Consider the following 16,647-nt stretch of genomic DNA (forward strand, 5'->3'; position numbering starts at 1 on the left):
TTGTGTTGATAGCCATAGTACTATCATCTTTATTGCACATTTTTGTACAGTGTATAACAAAGTGCAGACAGCTTTTGGATACAGGCCAAAACAAACATCTAATCAAATGAAAAACAAAGACACCCAATTATCTGAAAAAGGACAATTATATATTTATCACCAAACCAGTTTCAAATTGTATAAATAAAACAAATAAAAAAGGCATCAAACTGAGAATTATTCATAAGGCACTGCTTGGAACCAACCACATGAGTATTCTACAGCAGTAACCTTACAGCTAAGTCCTTGTTGTAACATTCCTTGAATAGACACCTTAAACTCTTTTCCCCTACCCAAGAGAAGCCTCGCTAATCCTTGGCCTTAAATAGTTTAATGCAAGGACTTACTCATGCAATCTCATTCGAGCTGGTTTGCAAAGTAAGAACTGAGGCGGAAGTGGGCCTTACTCACACATGCAACATTGCCCAGCGCATCCATTTTTATCTCAATATCAAGTCATTTCTGGGTAACAAGTAACTTACTGTGATAGTTGTCCATTAAAATTGTCAAAAAGAAAAATAGCTTTACAGCAAAAAAAATATTCTCAAGCAAGAATCTTGTTAGGAATGTCAGAGTGGTCTGAGTAGAGGACACTAAAGTGGTGCATTAAACACAGGATTGTGGCTTGGGGATCAATCCATGGGCTCCTGAGTGGCGCAGCGGTCTAAGACACTAATGCACCTCAGCTAGAGGCGTCACTACAGACTCTGGTTCGATTCCAGGCTGTATCACAACAGGCCGTGATTGGGAGTCCCATAGGGCGGCGCACAATTGGCCCAGCATAGTCCGGGTTAGGCTGTCATTGTAAATAAGAATTTGTTCTTAGCTGACTTGCCTAGTTAAATAAACTGGTCAAAATGGTTCATTCTTTTAGTGTTAGTTTCCTCAGCTGTACCAATATGATACAAAACACATGAAAAACTGAATTGACTGCACTGGGCCTTTAACACTGATGGAATACACCTTAGGAATGCATACAATGCTTATAGAAAAACAAGGTACAACAGAAAACATAAAGGACCTATGTGGTGAACACTTGTTTCATGTTCTAATCTTAAATAAGTTGTATGTCAAAACAACACAAGATTTTAAAAATCACAAAAAATATATATATATATAATAATTCTAAATTGTTTATTCTTGTCAATCAAAAATAGTCACTGATTTCTTGGTAAACACACCTTCAGGATCTTACAGTAGATCATCAGTAGACACCCCAAAAAATGAGAAAGAAACATTGTCATGTAAAAAGAGCATAAACAAAAACCAAATACACTTCCTCTTATAAGATTATATAAAAACAATATCTTATAAACAAAAGCAAGACTGAGACTGGCCAGATGTACTCCCTTGTTAATTCCCTATAGGCTGTTCAAGCGAAACAGTAGTCGAGGTGGGCCAGCAGTTCTCTGTGTTGACTGGTAGTGTATGGGGCTCTACACTTTGGACACTCCAGGAAACTCTCGTCCAGAAGGTTTTTGGAGGGCGAGGTGGGGATGGGATCCTCAACGGACAGCCTATCAAACTCCAGCTTGTTGTAAGAACTTGGCTCAGAGAAACGAGACTCTCTCTGCTGTTTTTGAAACTGAAAATACATTGAAACCAATCAAAGATAGCAAAGGTATTCATGATGACAATTGAAAAGCAGAAAAGTCAAAAGAATTGAAGTGTACTGCAACATCTTGCAATTGCTTACTTGATGGCTGGATTCCAGTCTTGTGATTTGGTCCCGAGCCTTGCGCAGCTCCTTCAGGACCTTGTGCAACTGATGCTGTAAACTCTGCCGATCAAGTTTCTCGTTCTCAAAGTCTTTGGCAGACAGATGGATCTGGGGGGAATAGACAACTGCAAATCAAGAGAGCACTGCAGAGATCTTGGATGTTGTATTGCATAAGCGATGTTATACAACAGAGTATTTCACAATCTAGAGTCAGGAATGGTTTAGGTTGCCAATAGAAAATCAAATTGTATTTGTCACATGCGCTGAATACTAATATTGGCACCCTTGGTAAATAATTTTTTCTTTTTGTTTATTCTCTTGGTCTTTCAAAATATTCACAGAAATCAAACTTTTAATTAAAGTCAAACAAATGAAAGAAAAAAATACATTCTTAACTTAAAACAAATATTTTTCTCAAATATACATGTGCTACAAATATTGGCACACCTTCTTTCAATACTTTGTGCAACCTCCCTTTGCCAACAGCTCGGAGTCTTCTCCTATAATGTGTAATGAGGTTGGAGAACACATGGCAAGGGACCCGAGACCATTCCTCCATACAGAATCTCTCCAGATCCCAAGGTCCATGCTTGTGGACTCTTCTTCAGCTCATCCCACAGGTTTTCTATAGGGTTTAGGCCAGGGGACGGCCATGGCAAAACCTTGATTCTGTGGTCAGTGAACCATTTTTGTGTTGATTTTGAGGTGTGCTTTGCTTCATCGTCCTGCTGGAAGATCCAACCAAGGCCCAGTTTAAGCTTCCTAGCAGAGGCAGTCAGGTTTTGATTTAATATCTGCTGGTACTTGGAGTCCATGATAGCGTGTATCCTAACAAGTTGTCCAGAGCCTTTGGAAGAAAAACAGGCCCACAACATCAAAGATCCACCACCAATAGTTCACAGTTTGGATGAGGTACTTTTCTGCATGGATATATTTCTGTCTACACCAAACCCACCTCTGGTGTTTGTTTCCAAAAAGCTCTATTTTTGTCTCACTTGACCACAGAACCCGGTCCCATTGAAAGTTCCAGTAACGTTTGGCAAACTGTAGGCGTTTGAGTTTGTTGTTTGATGATAGCAAAGGCTTTTTTTTTATGGCAACCCTCCCAAACAACTTGTGGTTATGTAGGTGGCGTCTGATCGTAGTTTTGTAGACTTTCTGACCCCAAGACCCAACTAACGTCTGCAATTCTCCAGCTGTTTTTTTGGCCACTCTAACCATCCTCCTCACTGTGCGTGGGGTCAATATAGACACACGGCCTCTTCCAGGACCGTTGTTAACATCTCCAGTTGCTTTAACCTTCTTAATTATTGCCCTGATAGCGGAAATGGGCATTTTCAACCGTTAAGCTATTTTCTTATAGCCATTTCCTGATTTGTGCAGCTCAACAACCTTTTGTCGCACATCATTACTGTATTCTCGGGTCTTTCCCCACAGTGATCGATGACTATGGGAACTTGGCCTGTATGTCACATCATATTTATACCCCAGTGAAAGAGGAACTCATCATGGCTTACCACTTAAGTATTCCTAATCACTCAGGTGAATTTAAAAACATAAAATATGAATTGGAATATACTTCAGTTAGATTTTACTCATATGAATTTATAGGGGTGCCAATAATTGTGGCACACATGTTTGAGAAAAATATTTATTTCACATGTATTTTTTAAAATAATTTTACTTCAATTAAAAGGTTTGATTTCTTGTGAATATTTTGAATGAGACCAAGAGGATAAACAGCAAAGCCTTTTTTTTTTTTTTACAGACCGTTTTTCTCATATTTACCAAGGGTGCCAATATAAGTGGAGGGCACTGTAGACATTACCGTGAAATGCTTACTTACAAGCCCTTAACCAACAATGCAGTTCAAGAAAGAGTTAAGAAAATATTTACTAAATAAACTAAAAGACAATTTTTTAAATAAAAAGTAACACAATAAAATAACATTAATGAGGCTATATACAGGGGGTGCTGGTACCGAGTCAATGTGCGGGGGAACAGGTTAGTGGAGGTAATATGTACATGTAGGTAGGGGTGAAGTGACTATGCATGGATAAACTGCCTACATACCTGCTGTTCCAGTACAGCAACTCTCCTCTGCTCCTCATTTTGATTTAACAGAGATTTCTGGAGTAGATTCACCTGAACAGAAAACAGTATTTTGTCTTAAAGGAAACTGGAGGTCCTATCTACATTCAGTATTACTATGTCTTTTGAAAGAACAGTGGGAAAGTGTAGAGGGTGTGAAGAAGAATGAGGAGCATAGGCGAGAAAGTGGCTGAGACAGGGATCGAACCCCCTTCTCCAGCGGGTATATATGGTTCAGCACAGAACATTTTATTTAATCCCAAACTACACTGAACTGTTGTTAGATAGGTATAGATATTCGATGAGATACAACCCGACTCATTTAAAAAAACAACCTTTCCCCAGCAACTCTTCCACAGGTCATGGTTGCAAATGACAATGCTTTATAAATTAACTCACCTGGTCAAACAAAGCTGCACAATAAACCACACAAAGTATTTCCCTGGTGTATAACAGTACCTGCAGCAGCAGCTCAGCAGACTTCATTCTCTCCTCCTCCAACCTGGCGTCCATGCTGTCCCGCTCGGACCTCATCCTGTCGGCGCGGTCGGCCAAGCACTTCCTCTCCTCGCTGACTGTGTGTCTGCTGCTGAGGCGCTCGGCCTGGAGCTGTTCTCGGGCCTCGGCCACCTCCCGGCAGCACTCCTCGTACCTCCCCTGGGCTCGCGCTGCAGCCTCCTTCTGGGCCTCTACATCCCGCTTGGCCTGCAGCAGAAGCTTGTCGTAGTACTCCTGCAGCTGGGGGGAAGACTTCTCTGGTGCTGGGGAAAATCAAGCAGAGTTACAATATAATATGATCCTCTATGCAACACTTATGAATTGGTCACTAGGAAGTACCGTTTGTCAAGTAGACTTTGCTTTACCATTGTAATAGCTAATTATAATTCATTTGGAAAGGCTAATTATAAGCTTGAGTTAATTTCCGGAAATCGAATTATCATAAAAAAATCCCCATCAAAATCCATCTGTTTAAACTGGAGATATCCGGGTTTAAATATTTTTTTTTTTTACCATGGGCTGCTTCTCAATCCACCACATCTGCCAATAGCCGTTTTCGGCATCTGCAGTGGAAGGTCTACGACCCCCACAAGCGTCACAGGCTTAGTCTGAAGTCAGTATCGCCGATCTGCCAACTTCTGTCTGTAGCATCTGAACGGTTCGAGCTACACACTAATATGACCCCTCTATGGAAAGGCGAGTCTCTCACAAACACGCACATTTGCTCTAGGATGCCCACAAGCCAAACCTGAAGGCAGCCTTGTACCACTTTAAAAATGAATGGAATTATATAGAGATAGTTTAGTGCCTAAAATAAGGGGTTAAACCTGCTGTAAAAAAAATACAAATAGTTTCCTGATCTTTCTTATATCTCTTCGATATAGGACAGAAACTTCAAAACAAACTTCCTTTAGATTTATTTATTTTTACTATCTGTTTTTCCATGTATGAATCTGGTATTCAATGTGTTTCCATGGGCTAATAGCAGTAAGGCCAAATGTTTCATCAAAATGTTTTTCTATATTTTTTGGGGGGAGACCTAAAGGGTCCTAAAACTCTAAATCAAAAATCGAAATGGTCAGTGCTACGACTATCTTAAAACAATTCCATGTTCGCTTAGTAGAACCCCCCCAATTAAGAAATGTTCTATTCAGACTAACAAGCGTTGGCCTAGAGGATAATTATTTTAACCACATGGAACATTTGTTTTGTGTGAAATAAGCCTTTATAATGCGGAGAACATTGTGGGATCTGCCGATTTTTAACAGTGGATTTGCTCTTAACAGCAAACGAGTGCCAAATCCCACACTGCACTGCAGGCTCTGAGCCCCTGTTTTTTTTACCGGCTGAATCGCCTTCTTTGTGTTGTTGTTGGAGAGCTTGGTTGGCTTGATTTAGTTGCTGCTCCAACTCAAGGGTTCTGGCCAGGACTGCCTTGACATAGGCCTCTCGCTGCTGGTCATAAACCATCCACTGTTGGTTCTTCTCCAAAGCCTTATGGAACCCAGGAAAAAGACAAATGGGGGTAAGGGTTAGGTTATACAGTTTCCTTAGCACTCAACGCACTACGATTTTTGAGCAGACAAAGACGAAAACAAAATGGCAATTTTAATCTTGACAAGTTTTCAACTCACATCTCTCAGGTGATCCTGAACTACCGCAACCTCACCAGTGGGGACCCTGCCATTCTATCAAACAGTATAGAAACACAGGTATTAGAATATATCAAAACAATTGCATAGGTGTACACAACAGATACAATCACTTTCTACGTGAAGACATGGTCTGTTCTATGTGGGTCTGTGGGAGACGAGTCTTGGATGCTTTACTTAAAAAGTCTAATGCAGATGTTTTTAATCGGAATATCACATCATTTCTGGGTAACAATTAAGTAGCTTACTGTGATTGTTTATTTTGGACCATTTTAACTGAAAACAAAAATAGCTTCTTAGCAAAGAGCAATTTCTAGGACTGTCTGGGAGTAGTCTGAGTGGGAAAGGGAAAAGTCGATGTTATTGGCAGAGTAGTTTGGAAAACTTTCTATTGGTCTATTAACTAATTTACCGCCTGGTGATGTCACCAGGCAAGCCAAAACTCCATTCCACCAAAACAGGCTGAAATTTCAGGCAAGTCTTTTCAAACAGCTCTTCCACTAAAAGGGCATCATGATAATTTTCACAATTATTCTAAACTCAGTGTGTAGAAATATATATAAAACACAAGGAAATCAAGATTTTGACTGCACTGGGACTTTAAAGAGGACATAATAAAATCATAAGAGGGCAGTAAGCCTTGCTAAATGCAAAGCCGCCTCTAGTTAAGTATGGCATACAATAATATAATGCCTAGGGTGTCCTTTAACCAGCCAGTGACGTAGCCACCTCTTTGCAGCAGCGGCCTAGTCATAGTAAGCCTGGCTGGGATATATCCTCCATAACACCAAGGCCAACTATCCCTGGAGGGGCTGCCTTCATTCTGCAATCCCTGGAGAGCGACGCCAGGTCCATCTCATAATAATAATGTTAAAGTTAGCCTACAGGTTGACGTCTGATTGCCTGGTAAGACCAGGAAAATGATACCTATGACCTAAGGAGCCGGGACGTCTCAAGGTTGAGCCGCTGTAAGACCTATTGGTCTGCTCAGGCCCTTAACTCCACCTCGAGAGGAGAGGGACTGGGATCATAAGCTTGACAACTTTTTCCCCAGATGGTTTGCCCATGTGCGGTGGGGGTTATGTACCGGTGGGTAATGCCCCCGGTGATGAGGGCCTGCTGGGAGGTGAGTTGCCTTGAACATAGTCTCATGGTTATTTGAAAGTTAGATGGATTAGAGCATAGATAATAAAAATTGTTCTCTCTCTATGAATAAGACTAGTGGTAAAGCATTTTTCACCATACCACAGCGCTTTAAATTGAGGAAAAACGTATTTTATCAGAGGGAAGGGTCTGTCATACTCATCTGGTAGAGTGGTCAAAGAGAGTTCAAAAGGTTAAACAATTAAATGCTTGTGAAGCTCTGTAATCATAAAATGGCTAACTTGTCATTCTCACACTTATAAATATGACCCTAAGACGATTGGATAGATAAGAAATCAGAAATAAATCTAATATTTGAATCATGAAAGATGATAAATAGGAAATGCTGTCAGAGCCTATTCAACTGGCGGCTGCAGGCCAGATACGGTCTTTTAATCAATTTAGACTGACTGATCAATTCTGAACATTAATAAAAAATCTGGAGACAAAATTCTGATGTTTAGTGCCAAAATGACAAGGCCTATCAGTGTGGTTTTTAGCAGCTCCAAATAAATCTTCCCATGATTTTGACTCGTGTGAACAGTGTGCAATAAGCTAATATCACCCCATTCCTGAAAGTTAAGACTCTCAGCGACACGTACGTGCCTTCTGTTCCTCTCTATGAAGTCGTGCAGGAAATGTTAGAAGGGAGTGAGAAAAAAAATATTAAAAAAAACACCTAATGACCGAGGGAAATTCATCCAAAGCTTAGGCTACCCCCCTCCCTCCCCCAAAAATAGAGAACCAAATAGCTTGCTGGTCCATGTTATTACCATCAGTGTTAGGGGAGTAAAAAGAAAATACTGTTTTCAGAGGATTTTAAAAATGACCTAATTACTTTTAGCAACATTTAAGTGCTTTATAATGGTGTGTGCTGTTTTTGATACAGTTCTCCGGAAGATTAATCGCATGTCGAAAATGTCTGGCGCCCCTGCAATTAACTTAAAAAAAGTGGCCCCCATAAGAATATTGTTGAGTAGCCCTGCGGTGCGTTTAGATCGCTTCAATGTTTGCTATGTTGCGTGATGGTTTGTACTGGACAACACGCTTCCCCAAAACTGTATGCACCATTTGTCAACAGCCTTTGTGGTAAATTTGCTTACGTTTGGTGGTGTGGCCTGATCAATATGGGTGTGACCATCTAAAAACGCAAAACCTTTGCAGTACACCATACAGTACTCGCCCTGTGGGCCACCATAATCACAAAGTTTTTCAACTGGTTGATCAGAACAGTGCCGTTTCAGATTAATTCAATGTTGCACCCCGTTCTGTCCTACTGAACACAACCCTGCACTGAAGCCACCTGAGCTGAGAGTTAACAAGTACTATGTCAGAGGAGGAGCCATTCCGAGAGCAAAGGCTGCCACCTAGAGTTCAAAAATACTATTTCACCTTGAGATTTTGAATGCCCCGAGCCTAACAACAACATTCATACAGGTTTGAATATTGAGGGGCGTGAACTTTGAAGTGTCTTCCTGTCACACATACATTCTCTCCATAACTGATCCTAGGTTAACACAATGGAACAAGGTCTTGGCCTCCTCAGCAGCCTGAAGATTCCGCTCACCAACCTGGAAATCAGGAAACTGTTCCTCCAGTTCCTGACACCTTGCAGACACTGCCACCAACTTGTTCTTCAGGTTCCCCGTCTCCTCCGAGAGGGACTGGAAGAGTTTCTCTCTGTGCTCTGCCTCTCTCCTCCCCTGGTCCAGCTGAGACTGGAGCGATGCCACCACCTCTCCCCCACTGGAACTCAGCTGTTGTCTCAGAGTCTCCACCTCCTTGTCCTTTGCCAGCAGCTGCTGAGTGTTCCTCTCCCTTAACGTCTCCAGAGACAGAATTCTCTGCAATCAATTGCAACATTTTGATAGTTTATTTATCTTCTTAAATGAACATGCTTCATCTTTATATTATCACAACTCCATCAAGACAATTTCAAAAGACAACGGTCTTCAAAAGGAACACGCCCATGATGTTCTGAATGCTAAACCCACAGACTGCTACAAAGCCACATTGTGAAAGTGATTGGTGGTCACAACAAGTTTATGAATGTGTTGAGTGCAAAGGTTGTTTTGGTTTGAAATGTTCCTGTTTATGGATGTAGGCTACCTCATCACTACTGTGTCAACCCCATCCCATTTGGACTATATAATAATCATTTGACTGGCAATACTAGATTAGCCTAAGCATCTCACAGGAGTCTATTTCTGCACAAGCTACTATGCTTTGTCATTTTGCTAGCTAGTTACCTCTAGCAGTTTGCTCTTGTCCAAGTCTGGTGGCCTCGCCGTTCGTTTTGACATTTCATCCATCATCTTCTTCAGGTGATTATTTTCCTTCCTGAGTCTGTCCATTTCCATGTCTGCTTGCTTTGAGCTACTGGATTTAAAGCCTAACTTGTTGACAATGATCTCTTTGGTGCTTTTTGTTGCCATGTCTGGCGTGTTACCTAGAAAAAAATAGTTTGACGTTTATTGTCAATGTATAACAATTAGAAATCACTCACATCTCTTTCAACTGCACATTTTCAATAGTAAATCTAATAGGCAATACTCAAGTTTGTTTATTTATTTGGGCATAAATCCAATTAATGTCGCACCTGTAGTGAGGCCTAGTTAACGTTAGTTGTTGAAATTGGCATGCCAAACACAAAACAAACTCAAGCCCAAAATAACAGAACATGCCTAACCGAAGAAAAAAAACATTTCTTCATAACTTTACAACTGAATGACATAAATAGAACATACTCTTACCAACAAGATACAGATAATCTGCTAGGTTGTTGGCTATATATTTTTCTTGAGTTGGTGGCTAATGCTAGTTAGCTAGCTAAGTTAAATACTGTACAGTAGGCGCTGGTCTGGCTAACAACACAGCTAGCCAGCAATCCGTCTTTTTTTTTTTTTATAAAAAAAATTTGCAATCCGTCCTTATTTAGCTAGCTAAGCTTTCGTTCGTTCGTTCAACCCAAACTCTTTTCTAATGTTAATAAAACATGTATGGGTGCATCTTGAAATATTTAGAAAATATAACTCACAATGTAGACCTTTGTTTCCAAAACAACAATCTAGGATGCTTGACTTATGAGAATGAAACGGACGCTTTCTGGCTTCCAAGTTGAAAACAAGTTTGAATACAGCGCGTCAGGCGTCATATCCGGGTGTCAGATGACGCGAGCAATCCTTTTTTTAATCAACCACCACTAGATGGAGACAGAGTACTGTTATTGCTCAGACCAATAACAGAGCACCAATAAACTTGTCATGGAATATAAATTAATAGACAGATATGAATGGAAAATACGATTAGCTAAGTCTATATTTATTTTGGTCCTATCTATGTATCACTATCCTGTTTTAATAGCACTATGCAATTAGTCAACTTTCTACCATCTTATCCAACTGAACCCATCCTTCCCCCCTGTCATCCTCTGTCAACACATACACAGGATGGCAGCACATTGCCATTGTCAAAGAAATCCACACCCACCCTTATTTTCCTAAGTTAAACACGGGAGCTATTTCCTCAAATGATGCAGTTGGCTTTAGTGATGGGGAGGTGATGGTGCTGCACGCGATTCGGTTTTTATAGTCATTACAGAGCAATACTGATTCCTGTTAGTGACAATCATAATGTTGCGGGTTGTGGTAGAATCTGCGAAAGGTCTGCCTAAAAGTAAACTTGGAAGTACTCCGGATCCCATAGCAAATATTATTTTTAAAGGTAAGGAAGTGCACTTACTTTTTTATGTCCCAAAGATTCTCTTTCTGTATCTTGATGCACAACTCTGATGGGCTACTTTATTGTCTCCATCCCAGTAGCAGAAAAGGCAGTACAGTCATAACAACGGGTTCATTAATTGAGAAAGAACACAGGTTGTCAGATGCAGAATGATGATGGTGTAACCTATTGATTGGTTGAATCAGGATGTATTCCTTTGAAGTAGGCAATAACTTTTCATTGGACCTAAACTGATGAATGTATCTATTCAATATTATCCGAGTTATCATACTGAATGCATTGACATCCACTCTACCCTGTAAATTAGAAGTTGTTAGGAATTTAATGAATTCTTAGCAAGTGTAAAAGGTGACTGAAATAAGTGAAAAAAATAAAACAAATTTTACTTTCAGATGAAAAGAAGAAAACCAAAACAATTGACAGTGAAGTCAACCCAGTTTGGAATGAAGTAAGTACTTTGTTATCTGTTCAGAATATTTGTCCTTGGGAAAGTTGCATTGCCAAAAGAAGACTTGAAACACTTGAAATAGTTACAACCCTGATAGTGTGTGTGTGATATTGTAGGCTTCTGTATAATTTTGTCATTCTCTACTAGGCTTAATAATATAATTTGTGTCATGTGTACCTCAACCCCTTGGCGGTGGCAGTGCCCCTGATTTATAATTAAGAAATGTCATGTTTGATTACAGGTCCTTGAGTTTGATTTGAAGGGTTCTGTGCTTGATTCCTCATCTTACATTGATGTGATTGTGAAAGACTACGAAACTATTGGAAAAGATAAGTAAGTGGCCCAGACATACACTTCATCCTAACACACCAGCACTAATAGTGGGATTTAGGAAAGCAAGAAATCCAGTTTGCCTCACCATTTAAACAGAGCAGAGACGTCCTCTAAATGAAGTTGCAAAGAACTGTCTAGTCTCCAACATGATTACAAGAGGCAGGACTTCTTACAAAATCTCTGATTTAATCTGTTCAATATTACTGAAGGTAGTCATTAGATTAAACCAACCTCCTGCAAATTAACCCCAAAGGGAAAGAGTCAACTGCAGTCTCGAAATGGTTTCAGAGTTAAATAATAACAGACAGATCAGGGCTGAGCTGGCACATTGGATTCCAGGGATAATGTTAATGGGAAAGTAAGTTAGCATACCCACTCTATCAGGAGACCACATTGTTGGCTTAACATGTAACTCCCACACCCTAGTTGCCAGGCTCAGACTTGCACGCAGTGAGTGGGAGAGGTGATCCGCCTTAGGCAACAATGAATACCTGTTTGTTCTGTTGGGATGAGCTGGATGGCACTTGTTGACAGGGAAATATTATATTCAGTTAGGACGAAGCAGTCGTGAGAGCTCAGGCCACTATTGATAGAGACCAACGTTTAGATGTTGTGGTAGTGTATTTTCCATTCACAGAGGGAAAGACGTATGGTAACAATCTGAAAATGTAACCACAGAAAAAAAGTTTCCAAGGTTTTGCCAGTTAAAATCGTCAAAGCCTTGTATGTTATGAAGACAACACACGTGTTACAGAATGTCCAGGTTTTAGTGAGATGAATTCAGTAAAATGATCATGTCTGTGGTCCTCTGTAGCTCAGTTGGTAGAGCATGGCGCTTTCTACGCCAGGATAGTGAGTTTGATTCCCTGGACACTTCAAATGTGTGCACGTGTGACTGTAAGTCGCTTTGGATAAAATCTTCTGCAAGTATAATTCTGTGCATGTAATGCAGATTAGCTACATTCTGCAGCTCAGCACAGTTGAAATCAGGGGTATGATTTTCCAGTATTGTCAGGTATATGCATGCATCAGTGCAGGCCATGTGTTGCGAGTAACACTTTCCATTGATTTAGCCTAGTATGACACTCTGATGATGTGGGGAGTGTAGGGACTCTCCTCTCACTTAGTTTTCCAGGGTCTGTTATGGTACTTTGTAACCCTAGTAACTTGGGAGAGAAAAGTTTAACCTTGTGGCTCTGGATTTATTAGATTTGGGCAGGAATTCCTCTAATGATCCCTAAAAACAGAGTCACACAAATAATATATCTTTGTCATAGATGCTGACTTTATGGTTGGTCAATGTCATTATCTGTTGACATACATGATTACTCATGCTATGTAACAGGGCAACATAAATGACATGGCTACGACAAGGAAACGTCCACTGTGGTTGACATAGGAAGCCTGCTGGTGAAAATGATGGGCAGTGGGTGGAATGACTCCACACTTTGGTAATAGCAGACCGAGTTCTGGCGGCACACCTGTCTGCATTTCATGACCTGAGAACGTCAGGCCGACAGACATACACCAGTCTGGGAGAAATGAAAAGAACGTTATGAGAGGCTGGCATTGTAATCCAGACAATAATAACATCCCAGAGAGTTTCGCCACAGTGGTCTGTTACTAACTGCGTTACCCTAGCAACAGACAAGAACCAACATATTCTGCTCACTGACCCCGCCCTATTGTCTACAAATCTTTTGTTGACTGAAGGTATTGCGCGGGGGGGGGGTTGTTTTGTTAATATAACAGAAATGTTACTATTGTCACAAGGAAAGGATGGAACATCCTCTGATTTATTACCCTGCATTCCAGGTTGATAGTGTCACTCTCCAGAGAATTCATGTTTCAGCCTCCCAGATGTAGAACAGATCTGTCTGAACACTGCCTGGGAGATATAATATTCCCCATGAGCAGAGTGACCAGTAGAGATAAATGATCAAATAAACAAAGAGAGAAATTACATTATTAACAATACCCACCTGGATCTGTATGGACATTATTCCTGACTGGAGGGTAAAGGTTCAAATCCTTGGAAAAGTTGTAACATTACATTTCACATATTAGTAATTTAGCAGACACTCTTATCCAGAGTGACTTACAGATGCAATTAGGGTTAGGTCCCTTGCTCAAGGGCACATTGAGAAAATGTTCACTTAGTCAACTCGGGAATTCAAACCAGCAACCTTTCAGTTATTTGCCCAATGCTCTTAACCCCTAATTTACCTGCTGCCCAACATCATTTGTTCATACGCGATGTGGTAAGGCAAGTTATGTCAAATTATTTACTAGGAAGCTTCGCACTCCAGATTGGGCTGGTGAGAGGAGCTATAGGAGGACGGGTCATTGTAATGGCTGGAGTGGAATTAATGGAACGAAGTCAAACATGTGGTTTCCATATGTTTGATACCGTTCCACCCATTCCATTCCAGTCTTTACAACGAGCCCATCCTCCTATAGCTCCTCTCACCAACCTCCTCTGATGAAATCTCTATTTGATTGCTCGTGTGTGATGCCAGGTTCCTGTTCTTTGTGGGTGTATTTGACTGGGTGGGTTTGTTAACCTTGGGAGGAGGCCACCCCTGTGCCTTTTCTCATGGTGACATCACTGAGCACACAGAAGGCTTTTCCTTCCTCATCTGCTCACTGCACTCATGACTAGATGTAATCTCTATTCTCAAATAAAGAAGTTGTATTTTATTTATTTAACCTTTATTTATCCAGATGAGTCAATTAAGAACACATTCTAATTTACAATGATGGCTAGAGTCAGTAGCCTAATGTATCACAATCTCCATACTTCCATATTTGATAGCGTTAAAGATCGTTATGGTCAGCACTCTCATACAGGGCCTTTAGAAAGTCTACACATCCCTTTGAACTTCTTTCACATTTTGTTGCGTTAGAAAGTGGGATTGAAATAGATTTAATTGTATTTTTTTTGTCTTTGATCTACACAAAATACTCCATAATGTCAAAGTGAAAAGAAATTCTACACATTTTAACAAATTTATAAAAATTGTATAACTAAAATATAGATGTTGCATAAGTATTCAGCCCCGTTGTTTAGGAAAGGGTACATTTTTCAGAAGTAAAATTTGGCTCAACAAATCACATTAGAAGTTACATGGACTCACTCTGTCTGAAATAATACGGCTTAACATGATTTTTGAATGAGTACCCCTTCCTCTGTCCCCCATCTTTAAGGTCCCTCAGTCAAGCATTGAATTTTAAGCACAGATTCAAGTACAAAGACAAGGGAGCTTTTTGAAAGCCTCATAAAGAAGGGCAGTGATTGGTGGATTGGTAACAATAACAAATCAGACATTGAATATATCTTGAAGCATATCAAGTTAATAGTTATGCTGTGGATGATGTATTAAACCACCCAGACACATCAAAGATGCAGCCATCCTGATCTGAGCTGCAGGACAGGAAGGAAACTGCTTAGGGGCCATTGGTGATTTTAAAACAGCTACAGAGTTCAATGGCTGCAATAGTAGAAAACGGAGGATGGATCAACAACATTGTAGTGACTCCACAATAATGAACTGTAAGACAGAGTGAAAATGAAAATATTCAAAAACATGCATATGTATGCAACAGGGCACTAAAGTAAAAGTGCAACAAAAACACAGCAAAGGAATATATTTCATGGCCTAAATGCTTTACAGCAGACTGGGAGAGGAATTCACTTTTCAGCAGGACAATAACCTACAATACAAGGCCAAACCTACGCTGGAGTTGCTTACCAAGAAGACAGTGAATGTTCCTGAGGGGCCAAATTACAGTTGACTTAAATCTGCTTGAAAATCTTTGGCAAGACTTAAATTGCTGTGTAACCATGATCCCCAACTCCATGACAGAGCTTAAAGAATTTTTTTAATGGGCGAATATATTGCACAATACAGGTGTGCAAAGAGCTTATGAGACTTACCCAAGAAGACTCACTGCTGTTGTCGCTGCCAAAGGTGTTTCTAACATGTATTTACTCAAGGGGGTGAATACTTATCTAAGCAAGTTATATTAGTATTTTATTTTTCATTACTCTTAAAAAAGAAATGTAAACTTTGACAGAGTATTTTGTCTAGATCATTGACAAAAAATGACAAATCCATTTGAATCCCACTTTGTAACAATAAAATGTGAAGAAATCCAAGGGGGTTGTAGACGTTCTACAGACACTGTAGATGTTTCATTTGGCTAGTGGCCAAATAGCCACTATTAAGGACTCTAGTGATAAGGATATTGTTGCAGTATTTTCATTTCTTACATGCACCTGATGTTTAATCAAAGATACATTATCAAACGGAATATCCCTGTGTTCATACCGCACCTTTGTATAGTAGGTGTAACGATGTGCGCTGAGAGTCAGGAAGCAAGTTCAGGGAGTGAGTGTTTTAATAAATAAACGGAACATGAACCAAAACACGGAACATGAACCAAAAAAAACAAACAAAAAACCACGAACAACGGCGAGACAAAAAAAAATTATAATAAAAAAAAAACAGAAACAATGACGCCTGGGGAAGGGACCCAGGGGAGTGACACTTATAGGGCAGGTAATCAAGCAGGTGATGGAGTCCAGGTGAGTGTCATATTGCGCTAATGCGCGTAACCATGGTGACATGTGTGCACCTTAACGAGCAGCCTGGTGACCTAGAGGCCAGAGAGGGAGTACACGTGACAGTAGGAATGTTGTATTTGTTTTTACAGCTAGCCATATCTGAAGTTTAGCCTTGTTTTGCAGGTTTCTCGGCTCTGCAAAAATCTCACTGAAAGACCTTGCAACTGGTCAAGTCAAATCCTTTCCATTTAAAGATCTGGCTCTTGTCAATGAAAAGGGACAGGCTACTGGGGTAAGTTGTTCAGTATTTACTAATGGAGATTGCAGCTACTCACCAGCTACCAGGGATATGGGCAAAACAATCATGCAATCATCTGAAATTGAAACAGCTGCAATATCATTATCCCATTTTAAT

At 40.3% G+C, this 16,647-nt stretch overlaps 2 protein-coding genes across 8 annotated transcripts in view; one reads left to right on the forward strand and one right to left on the reverse strand.

Annotated features, from left to right (window-relative positions):
- On the reverse strand, positions 1-10,999 carry LOC106578977 (centrosomal protein of 55 kDa). Of its 5 annotated transcripts, none has more exons than XM_045702426.1 (9): positions 10,885-10,999; positions 9,393-9,592; positions 8,715-8,987; positions 5,983-6,036; positions 5,692-5,842; positions 4,310-4,611; positions 3,833-3,904; positions 1,736-1,867; positions 1-1,624 (listed from the first exon to the last, which is right to left on the reverse strand). In XM_045702426.1, exons 2-9 carry the CDS (start codon positions 9,576-9,578, stop codon positions 1,412-1,414), a joined length of 1,383 nt encoding a protein of 460 aa, XP_045558382.1. In that variant the 5' UTR covers positions 9,579-9,592; positions 10,885-10,999; the 3' UTR covers positions 1-1,411. The 5 variants fall into 5 exon arrangements, with proteins under 5 accessions (XP_045558382.1, XP_014013812.2, XP_014013811.2 ...); XM_014158337.2 differs by lacking the exon at positions 10,885-10,999 and adding an exon at positions 10,181-10,304 and having other exon boundaries at positions 8,715-8,969; XM_014158336.2 differs by lacking the exon at positions 10,885-10,999 and adding an exon at positions 10,181-10,304 and having other exon boundaries at positions 4,310-4,605.
- Positions 10,581-16,647, forward strand: part of LOC106578972 (myoferlin) — a 25,554-nt gene continuing 19,487 nt past the window's right edge. For all 3 annotated transcript variants that reach the window (XM_014158319.2, XM_014158321.2, XM_014158320.2), the window contains exons 1-4: positions 10,581-10,866; positions 11,277-11,332; positions 11,574-11,665; positions 16,416-16,524. In XM_014158319.2, coding sequence (XP_014013794.2) covers positions 10,776-10,866; positions 11,277-11,332; positions 11,574-11,665; positions 16,416-16,524 — 348 coding nt within the window. In that variant the 5' untranslated portion in view covers positions 10,581-10,775. The remainder of the gene's footprint in view (positions 10,867-11,276; positions 11,333-11,573; positions 11,666-16,415; positions 16,525-16,647) is intronic.

The sequence above is a fragment of the Salmo salar genome, chromosome ssa19 (genome assembly GCF_905237065.1).
Source record: "Salmo salar chromosome ssa19, Ssal_v3.1, whole genome shotgun sequence".
Lineage (NCBI taxonomy): Eukaryota > Metazoa > Chordata > Actinopteri > Salmoniformes > Salmonidae > Salmo > Salmo salar.

Coding starts and splice junctions, on each gene's coding strand:
- LOC106578977 (XM_045702426.1), bottom strand. CDS start 9,578: ATGGCAACAAAAAGCACCAAAGAGATCATTGTCAACAAGTTAGGCTTT. Junction 3,905..4,309: donor CTGCTGAGCTGCTGCTGCAG/GTACTGTTATAC, acceptor TTTTCTGTTCAG/GTGAATCTACTCCAGAAATC. Junction 1,868..3,832: donor TTGCTGTACTGGAACAGCAG/GTATGTAGGCAG, acceptor TATTCCCCCCAG/ATCCATCTGTCTGCCAAAGA.